This window comes from Schistocerca gregaria, chromosome 8, assembly GCF_023897955.1.
Source record: "Schistocerca gregaria isolate iqSchGreg1 chromosome 8, iqSchGreg1.2, whole genome shotgun sequence".
Lineage (NCBI taxonomy): Eukaryota > Metazoa > Arthropoda > Insecta > Orthoptera > Acrididae > Schistocerca > Schistocerca gregaria.
Window position 1 is genome coordinate 388336383 of NC_064927.1, and position 11647 is coordinate 388348029.

Below are 11647 nucleotides of genomic sequence, written 5' to 3' on the forward strand. Positions count from 1 at the left end.
TGAAATGACCACGTAAAAGTAATTACGATAAAAGCAGCTGCCAGGCTGAGATTCATTGGGAGAATCTTAAGAGGGTCAGTCCATGCAAAATCAACAAATGGCATGGTTGTTAACATATCAGATTATGATAATTTTTGTACATTAGTGGTAGTAGTTGTTAGCATGAAAAATCCCAAATCAAATTTTTTTTTGGTTTTATTACTTTTGAGTAATTAAACTTTAAAACTAGAAAAATTTTGTGATTTTTGTTAAGCTTCCATACCTTAAAAAATCATCATAACTCAAACTATTTGACTTACAGACATAAAATTAGTACCGTTTTGTTCAGTTTCATATAAGCTTCAGATGTATGTGCTCATTCACGATATACATAACAATGCGATATTTTCCCAGATTAAATTATTTTTTTAATTTTGAAAATATTTAAATTGGATTTTTTTTTTTTTTTTTTTTTTTTTTTTTTTTTTTTTTGTTGTGTTTTGGAAAGAATGTATGCTAATCATACATTAAAGTCATATATTATTTATTAATGCCTGTGCCAAATTTCATGATGGTGTTCCAGTGGGAACAAATTGAAATAAATTTTATTGTACAGGTAAGTGCAGCACCTAGTCCATAGCTTGTAGGGCTTCGTACTTGTTACTAAGATGTAATATATCAGAAACCAAATAAGGCTGTCAGATCTTTATTTTTTGTGTAGTGACAATCAATTTAGTACATTATTAGAATTATACATCCAAATTTAAATCCAGATTTGGCTTTTCCATGTTAACTGTGAAGATATTTTAACATACATACACATCATAACAACACATTCTCAAAAAAGACTAATGATAACTAACTTAATTGTATTTTCATTTTACAGGTGCAGTAATATTAATGTTATTGAGTAAACAGTGATACACCTGTCATTATTCGACAGCGTGTTATTTGGTTGCCTTGAAAAAAATTATTTTACTCCTCTTCCACAAGAAAGTTGTTATGGTGATCCACCAACAATCATATTAGAGCCTAAGATTATGTATTGCAGTTTTCTTTCATATTGCGCAACCTAGTTCTCCCAAGCAATAACAACAGTTTATTGATGTAACAACACATTCTTTTCCAATGTGATCGGAGGCTTTCTGGAGCTCTTCATTTGATAATGTGTGTGTTCTTCCAGTGGCCATTGAAGGTTTAATTTACAAAGTAAGAAGTCTCTTTTAAATGGCTCTGAGCACTACGGGACTTAACATCTGAGGTCATCAGTCCCCTAGAACTTAGAACTGCTTAAACTTAACTAACCTAAGGACATCACACACATCCATGCCCGAGGCAGGATTTGAACCTGCGACTGTAGCAATCGCGCGGTTCCAGACTAATGCGCCTAGAACCGCTAGGCCACTGCGGCTGGGAAGCCTCTTTTATTGCAGTCAATTTATCTTTTTCTCCTTTTTCATCTCCTGATATCAGCAAGCCATCCACCACTTGTTGTCACAGGCATAAGTAACAAGTCCTGTAATCCATTATAAAAGCTGCAGCAACTAGACCCACTTGAATTTTATGAATATCAAGAGTCCTTAAAATCAGAAACAGTTTTTGCTTTATCTTTATGCATGATGCTTTTGAGTTCCAGTGAGTGCTGTGGCTTTATAAAATCTTATAGCCCAGCTGCTTTTTTATACTGCAATGCAATATCATCTCAGATCGTAAAGGATGTGTCAATACGTGATCATGAATTTTTCTGGAAAAAATATACGTTAGATCTCTGTGTCATGTGTGTTAAGCAAAATATTTTCATTTCATCGTAGTTTTTGTACATGGTACAGTCTTCTGAGAAATGTGTATTCTGTAAAAACTCTTAAAACAGTAGAGAACTAAAAAAAATACAACTAATAAACCAAAAGTACTGGAGACCTTTCAAATATTTTCCTTTAAAGCTCCTCCCTCATCGTATGTTCAAATTTAGTACACACACACACACACACACACACACACACACACACACACACACACACACACACACACACACACACTCAATTATGGGCTTTCTTTTAACTTACAAATTTAAGAAGAAAATGCAAAAATTTACATGTTTGGAAAGCCACAGAATGCTAACTTCTGTGTTATACTACCAGATGCAGCTGATACAAACAATATCTTCTCTGCTCCAGTTATCTGTGTTTTACTAAAAATTAAGAAAAAATTATTTATATGAGTTATTTACTCCAAAACCCGTCACAAAACTTGCAAAAACTGCACAGTACGTGGGTTAATGTGTTAGTATTTACTACATTAAAAATGTATAGTGTTGGAAATTTTTCAACATTATGCAATTTTGCATCATTGAATTTCTGGTGTAAAATATACATGTTGGCAACACTGTTTCCAGCTCTCTTCTGTTTATGACTTAGATGCGAATCATTCTGCATACAGTTTTGTGTTTGGTTTGAAGTTTTTGTTAGATATGTCAGTGAGGAAATATAGTAGTGAAATGGTGAGGTGCGTGGACTAGGAAAAAATACACAAGAAGGTGGTGATTAAGAAAAGTGGAAAAACGCTTCACAATTTTTGGAAATCTGTTAGAAGTATTGTAGAAATATCTTGGTCCTCAAGTAACTGTGTTACTATCACATACATTCAGCAGGAATTGGTATATTCACAACAACAAAAATTTAGTGATGCCCCACTTGTACGATTAGTCTCACCAGAATGAAACCGATGAAGACACTGTAGATGTTTATGTTCCTGCATTTGAAATTGTTGATGTGTTGAATGTCAACATTTCTGTTGTTGCCCTTAAATGTTTGCAGTTCTATAGTAGTCACTAATATTTTTTGCCTTAAACACCCAGACAGGATAAAAAGCACAAGAAAACAGAACGTACAAAGAAAGTGGAGGGACTTGCAACAAGTTTTACACAAGCGACATCTTCAGAAGTTTAAGTATATAATGTAGATACACTTGATGCTGAACATTAAGACAGTGACATGTGCACGTGATGTGATGTGTAGTTTCTGAAGCTAAACAATGCTATCTCGGTGGCCGCCTATTCTGAGAAGGTAAAATTTTTGACACATGGTACCAGATAGCTACTTCAAGCAGCAGATAAAGAAATACATACCCACTTTCTCTCATTATATAATTCCAAAAGCTAGTAAAATAAAGAATGAAAAAGGTATTGGTGCATGACCAGATTTCTACTGTGTGCATCCATTGCAAGATGATATGCTAAATGTTGCTCTGGAATATTACCTTAGCAAGGACAAAAATTGCAGCAGACAGTCTTAATCACGCTGATGTTATCTCTGTTAAAGAAAATGGTGAAAAAGTTAGTGAAAAGATATGACAAGATCAGTAAGAGAAGAATGAAAAGAACCCAAATTTAAAAATTGGTCCCTTAGAATTTTATTCCGTATTTTTTTGAAACTTTTTTGTTTCACAATTAGTAGTGTCACAGGGAAGAATTTCATAACAACTAGTGTCACAGGGAAGAACTGCACAGAGGTGGACCTGATGATTTTGTGTCTGTGTCAAGAGCTGCAAGATACATGTTGGTTGCGAGAGTGTGCAGTGTGTCCTTGTGCTGTTGAAGCATTACACATTCAGGATACTGACAATTATGTAACCTATTGTGCGAAGGAGGAGAGCTGGTGAAGAAGACAGTGGAACTAGGGAAGTTTGTTACAGAGGTTAGGCATTGGATGATGAAAGGAGTAGCTCATCATTATTTCTGCATAATTGGGATACAGACCATAGCAGGAGTAAAATCTGCCACATCCCACATACTAACACAGTTCTTCATTTAGACTTTGCCGAGAACTGGTATTTCTCTTTGCAGAATAAAGTTCATAGTGACCACTGGCATTCATCACAAGTGTCGATATTCACATGTGTTGCTCACTTCCTTGGAACATCACACTATTTTTCTATTATCATGACAGTGCACATGCATGCTATGAGCATGATAATTAATAACATAGCTTCTAGAGGCGATACATTTCGTAACCATGTGTATGTGACTGATGGTGCAGCATGTCATTTTACAAACTACTTTTATCTTTTTGGGCTTGGAAAATACTGTACAGAATGTGTATTGTCAGCAACAGCTTATGGAAAAAGTATGTGTGGTGGTTTGGAGATCCCTGTAAACATCTTGGGACAGAATTTAATCTCCAACATGAAACTGTTGTGCTGTAAGAGATATTACATTTGTACTGACCATTTCAAAATTACTACGAAACATGAAACTCTGGCTTCTAAATGAAAGTACTTAAGGGGAATTTCATTTTTTAAAAAAAGACAAGTTTGGTTAGCTATGAAGCCAGTGGTGGGAGTTCTGTCTAGTCACTGCTGGGTTACATTCCAGAGTGGCATATACATTGCAACAACAGTTCTCCACGAAATGCATCCTGTTACTTTGTATGAAATGCAGAGATCTTTGTTCTGAGCAACTTCATTTCTTGTGTATATTACAATCAGTGGCGGGTGGGACAGATAATTTTGCTGCATGAGCAGCAAGATGTAACCATTATGATACCATATGGCCCAACAAATTCTTTGAAATGGCCATCATTAGCAGGTCAGTGTGCAGCTCCCATTTCCCAAATACTGTCTTCTTGGATCATCCTTGTCCATGTGCGAATACAAGTTCAACGAGGAGCAGATGGGGGGAAAAAAATGAATTCATTTCAACAGTGCAGTGTTGTTGGAGTGTAAGTAGTTTTAATTCATGGAATATCATAAATAAGTAAAATCATGACAGAAGACAATAAAAATTTGTGAATTATAGCAGAAACAGAAAAATGTATATACAAAGCTGCTTTCTATATCTATTTTTTTTATATATATAAAATTTTTGAACAAAATAAACAGTTGTTTTCCCACCCACCCACTGTAAATAATTCTTTTGACTAAGATATACCAATTTTGCATTACATTCACTCAACATCAGCAATCAGTTTAAATTTTTAAGTGTCCAGGACTTTCTTTTACATTGAGAGTAGTTATTTCTGACGTAAAAATTTCTCAAATCCATAACTACAGCCACCAACTAACATACCATGCAATTTTTAGAATATTCAGGATGGGGGTTTTAGAGAAAATAATTTATTAAAGAATTGAATAAAAATTTCATATTTTTCCATGTAAATGTAAAAACATTTTAACAGTCTAAAAATTTCAAGCATTAATGTCATGGCTGACAGTTAGCAGTCCTTCAACTTTATCATTCTTCAAGACAGTTAACATTCTGTGACTATTCATATTTTTAAAACTTGATTTTCAAGTTAACTATGTTAAATTTTCATAGTTGAATTTTCCTAATTAAAAATAAGAAAAAGCTCAGGAGTGTGCTTGTGTTAATCATGTCTGACAGTATTGTGAACAAGGTTTTTTATTGAAAATGAGTTGAAATCTCAGTTGCTTGCAGTTTTTATTACATTTTTTTTTATTTTCCCTTTTGTTATGAGATATCCACAAATACTCTTATGTAGAGAGGTGTATAATGTTTAACAAATCACCAGAAAATCAAAATATTTCAGTTTTTGAGAGGTGTCTTGAGAAACTTTAACATACATTGTATTCAGAAAACTTTGAAATAATGTGTGACATTCACTCGTGACCTATATGCTTTGAGCTGAACTCACTGTGTGTACTAATCATTTGTCACATAGAAAAAGTGACTGATGGCGTATATGCTCTACCCCAATCAATCAATTGGGAGGGAGATAATATTTGATTTTGTTGTGCTTCCACAATGATTAATGTTAATGTTAGAAAGCCACTTTGACTTTTAATTTTATGTGTGTTTATTAAGCCACTGGTTTCATTCTGTAGGGACTTCCTCAGGTGACAAATTAGCACAAATGCGGTAGTGTCACGAATTCAGATGCTAAATTTCCCATTAAAATGTTTAACAGCACATGCTGAAATACAACAGATATAATGTTTCACTTTGATGGCTCTTCTAGGTACTTCTTGTATTCCAGTATGTGCCTTCCAACATTTTAATACAATTACCTACGCTTTTCTGCCACTTTATCTCTGTCGATCACGTATACTTAATGACTTGCACATCCACACAGTAACCTGGTTCTCTTTCCCTTGCCAGTGCTTTGCTAATTCTGTGTCAACAATCCATCTCTATTGAAGTTAATTACTGTCAACAGAAATGATTGTTTTATTATACATACTCATATTTTTATGGAGCAACAGTGCGCGCGCGCGTGCGCACGCACACGCACACGCACACGCACACGCACACGCACACGCACACGCACACGCACACACACACACACACACACACACACACACACACAGTTGTTCCACAGATACGAATTGAGAAACAGTAAAAGTTAATGGAAAATGCGCAATAATGTTTAGATTGTCTATGTCAATTGTTATCTGCTATAGGTTAGTACAAATTTTAAAATGATAAACTGAAGTGTGCTTCATTGGTACTCATTGATTTCATTTTAACAATAGTTTTATCATTTTAACAATAGTTTTATGAACCAGCTTGCAAAGCAAGTGTAGTTGAGATACAGTTAGCAATACAAATAGCAGTAAAATAAAATGTATTTCTATATGTTCTCTTTCGAGTGCCATTATGAAATGGGCACATACATTACTTGGTAGTGTATGATTAACATACTTTTTTTTCCAAAACAGACAAAATACGTGATCGTGAAATTTTCAAAATTTGCAGGTGGTTTGGGAAAAAATTAGCATTTTACTGAAATTGGTCAAACAGCACATATTTTTAAAGCCTGTAATAAACAGAATAAAGTGGTGCAAATTTGACATCTGTATGTCAAATACTTTCGTAATGTGGCCATTTTAAAATCCCACACTTCGGAAACTTTAGAAATGAACAATTCAAAAATGAAATGTCCAGAAAACCTTTATAATTTTGAATTTCCTTATTTTGATAGGCAGAATAAACTGAAAAAAAAATTACAAAATGCTATATCATCAAGGTTCCTATTTATTTTTTATTTGTGGATTTCACATGGAATGACTAAGGAAGTGTAATTTAAGACTTCAGATTCTCCTGTTGTCTGGGGTTTTCAGTCACATTAAGTGGTTGAAACACCACGAGCTTTCATCTGGGCATCCCTTGGTCATTGTCAAGTGTAATGAGAACTTCTAGGCTCCTGGTATGCCCCTATGTACTCCAGCTATCCAGCTGTGATGTCACTGCTGCTAGTGGAATTACATATGTGGGCATACATTGGCTCCACATTTCAGTTTGCCTGCTTCATACTCATAATTCCTGGATCTCATTCCACCGAGCTGCAAGGCACACACTCTCTGATGGGTGTTAGCAGTGATTTTTGTTTCAAAATCCTGTAACTACGCAGCGCCAGAAGCCGTTGGTGCAAACTGTGACACAGCTTTTGTCAGATTTGATCCATATAGCATTACTAACTAAAACTATTTGGGGTATTGTAGGCGATAAAGCTTCCCATACTCCTTCCATTATTGTACAGTGAACACCGTTTGTCGGACAAAAGATTGGTCATACTCGCAAGTTATCTTGTAGAACTCAGGTGTTCCAAGACTTGTCATATCTCTACTGGTTTAAGTAATTGCCACGTTTTTTTTTTACGAAGGCTTGAAAATTGACTTGATTTTGTCTCTCTTCAGCACGTGACTGTCTTATGTGACCCGAAGCCGCAGAACAGCTAGAAAACAAGTTTTTTTTTTTCTTCCTGCCCTTGTGCACACTTCTGTGGCAGATGGTAATAGCTGAAGCGCAGCGCACTGTGTAAAAACAGTGGTACATCGTTACAGAACGTAACAGATGCAGGTAACCTGCCCTTATGAGCTGAGCCATCTATGCAAGGTCTTCAGGCAAGAGTTCAACACATGCCAAACAAATGAAGTGATCTCAAAGAAGAATCACAATTTTTGTCATTGTATTGTTCCCTATTGGCCAAGATAAGCAGTCTGGTACAAAACCACCAAATCAAGTTGATTCTTAAGCCTCCAACTAAAATCCAGTAATTACTGAGATCAGTTATGGCTGTGGCACGTCTTGGAACACAGGATGTCTAAAGGACACCATCTGGGGTGACTCTTACGTCAGACAAACTCTGCACACTTAGAACAGTGCAAGAAGGTAACATTCGTTTTAACAGTGGGCTATAGAAAAGGTCCTGGATCAATTTTTAGATGACCTCTGTTGAAGCTCACACTAACAACTTCTGGAACTATGTAATTAAAGAAGCCATTGAAATAATATCGGATGCCACCCTAAATAGAGATAGCGGCCTGTAGCTCAGCATGGCATGGGATCAGGCAATCATCAGGTTGAAAGATTAGTCAACATGTTTCTGTATACAGTGAAGCTGCAAGCACCGGTGATGTCAGCCAGCAGATAGAGTATAATGTTAGGGCATACCAGCAGTCCCTTCACATTCATTCCTCTTGATAATGACCAAAGTGTGCTCGGTCAAAAGTTTGTGGCTTTTTAACCACCTGACATGGCTGGAAAACCAAGAAATTTTTATTAACGAAATTCAGTTCATCTGTGGAAGATCTGTCACCAAACACTCTTATGCTTTGGTAATCACTCAAAGACCCTTGCTTATTTGAATCACTAGAAGAGATAGGGGAAAATCCAGCAAAATTTGGCACACTTCATTCACAGGATCATTTAACAGGTATGAGAGCATTAGAGGCTCTCGAAAAACTCGGTGGCAGATGCTAAAAGAAATCTGTGTATTACAGGGAGGTTTGGTGTTGAAATTATGAGTACAGAACTATACAGAGTGGTACAGCTTTGTTTGAAAAAGCTACAAGACCCCTCCCTCAACCCCCACCCTGCCATCTAAACCCATATCTGCAACTTCCCTTTCCCTTTATACTGCCTCACGTTCCATCCCACTCTGACTCTTCCCCTCCTACATGGTCATCCCTTCTCCAATGCCCTCTACCTTTCTTTCTTCACTCACTCTTCCTTCCTCCTCCACTCTGTCTTCCCCTCCCTCGTAGATCCCTTCTTCCAATCTCTCCTGTATCCCCATTCCCTACTCCATGCCACCTCCCTACTTTCTCTTTCCTTCCTAACTTTGTGGTTGTCTCATAATCACCAATAGTTAAATTTCATTCAGTTGAAATGTGTGCTCTTTATGATTCATATGAATCACATTAAAAATGTCATCCATTTTTTTTTTCTTTCAGTCTGGACTGAGTTGCTCAAGAAATGGGCACAATTGTGGGAAGCGCTGGGGAAAGAGAAGAAAAATGACCTCCACCCATGTTGGACAACTACGCCGAAATGCAGCTGTGACTCGTAGAAGGCCTTCTGCTTCTCTGATGGTGACATCAAGTAGGTCTGTGTGGCCACAGAATTCATCAGCAGACTCTCATAAAGCAACTGTTGGTTCTGTCAGAGAACCAGGGAGAATTCTGCGTTCTGTAACGGCAGCTGTTATTGCGGAATCGCTTCCAATCGCCAAAAAATTGCGATCTTCTTCTTGTCAAGCACAGCCAAAATGCCACTATGGGTGTGGCTTGACATGGAGAAAGGTCTGTGACCACTGTTTTACAAAACGAAGTAACGTGCATAGCAGGAATGTACCTAGTGTATGTAGATACCATTTTAAGTGACATAGGAGGTGGGTTAGTCTATGTAAAACCAGTAATCCAAAGTACATAAAAGGAACGTGGACATTTTGGTGAAACACGAAAGTGAAGGAAGCAGAGAAAAATACCTTGTAGTCAGCCCACAATAAACATTTAAGGGTGTCTCCGAATGACATGACTTTCCTAAAACAAAAATACTACTGCATTTTTGCATCAGTTATGTATATTTACAATTAAATTTATGTGCCTACATGTTGCCAGATATTACTCTTCAACTCGGAACATTTATGTATGAGAGATTTTGAATCTGTGAATAATGGAGCATATTTGATGACCTTTCTCACCTTTGTTCTTGGTACGTATTTCCATAACTGTACAAATATTGCTATATACCAGTTGATATTAAGAAATATATGTGTATAAAACATCTGATATTTTTAGATTTTTATGAATTTTCATTGCACTGATAGTACCAGATATTGAACTATTTTGATTAAAAAATTGTACCAGCATACATAGTCTCCTCAAGCCTTTCACCAGATAATAAGCTGTACTATACTGAAATGAGACAGTTTTAACTAGACAAATCAACAGTTGCTTCGTGTAATGAGATATAAATTGACTGCAACTGTTCGCTGAAAGACATACACAAGGTGGTACAAATAGTTACTGACGTACATAATTACAATTTTAATTTATACTGATGAATTATATTCTTTATATTTATGACCAATGAATTATATTCTGTATATTTATGACCAATGCCTTAGGAAGTTTTGTGTGTATGGTATTATGTACGTGTATATATAAATAAAACATAATGTATTTTTGCTGTTTGTAGAACAACTTACCAGTATGTCTAGCTACCAAAAATGATACAGTTTTTATTACTACTTTCTTTCAGAATTGTGATATTTGTCAGTGATTTTAGCTTGTAAATATGTAGAAATATAGGTTGGTGAATGTTTTAAATTCTGCAGTGATTTTTTTTGTAAATCAGAGTATACATACTAGATAGACCAAATTTAATTTAATCTGAATAATGTACTGGTGGTTTTTATAGTTTCTGAAAATACTTGCAGACAAATTATTTACCAGTGAACTGTGAGAAATAGACTGATTGTGTAATGAAGTAATTCAGCAATTACTGTTAAGGTAAATTTTCTGATGTGACAGTCCTGCCAGTTCTGTACATTTTGGCTTCATAATATTTATGATTTTCAAATAGGCTGTGAACACTTATGTCAAGTATTTATATGATATCATACTTCATTCGTTTGTTCCTTTCTGCTGAAACAGCAACAGTTACATTGAAGCTGAACCAAATGGTTAAGTAACATGCATGTTCCATTAAAAAATCTATTCGAATTTTGTTCTTTGCAAATGCACAGAAAATTGCAATTACTCATATTTTAAAAAGTGACCATGTTTCAGAGAGAACGTTATGTTAGACATGAAACGTCTTCTTTTCTCGTAAAAGATTATCGTGCATTATAAAATCTACAGTATAGTGTGTACTGGTGCTGTTCTCCAGATACTGTGTTAAATATTGCATTTTCCTGTGGATGGGAGAATTTAATAATATTTGAAAACTGCCAATTTTCTCCTTGAAAAAATACTGTAAATAAATGTAATGTGTACATTTCCAAATGAAAAAAAGAAAAAAAAAATATCAGATGGACTGAACTACTTAAACCAGTTATTTGCCCATACAGTTACTATATAACTTCATAGATTCTTCAGTAATGCTAACACACAAAAAGCAGAATTTACCTGTTAATTCCAAGTAGTATTGGTTAATTAGTTCATGTTTGGGAGATGCACATTATACATTCAGTACACTTTTCAAGAATGCCACATTGGTTTTATATGGAAGCTTAGTACAGACATAGACTGAATACTTTACTTAAAATGGAATCTAAGCCAGAAGACATTGCCTTCTGACATGTTGGCCAGGCCAGGCCTGTAATAGTATCTCTATATTGTATTTTTAAATTTTGTACAGTTTAATGTATACAGGAAGAAAAAGTATGTGGCAAATTACAGCTGATGAATAAAAATTAGTCGGTATAAT

The 11647-nt window shown here is 35.5% G+C and overlaps 1 protein-coding gene across 1 annotated transcript in view; it reads left to right on the forward strand.

The window, feature by feature from the left end:
- The window catches only part of LOC126284197 (uncharacterized), a 103036-nt gene extending 91768 nt beyond the window's left edge, over positions 1–11268 (forward strand). Inside the window, exon 8 of the mRNA XM_049982952.1 lies at positions 9169–11268. Within this exon, the coding sequence (XP_049838909.1) occupies positions 9169–9597 (429 nt within the window). The 3' untranslated portion in view covers positions 9598–11268. The remainder of the gene's footprint in view (positions 1–9168) is intronic.
- The last annotated feature ends 379 nt before the right edge of the window (positions 11269–11647 follow it).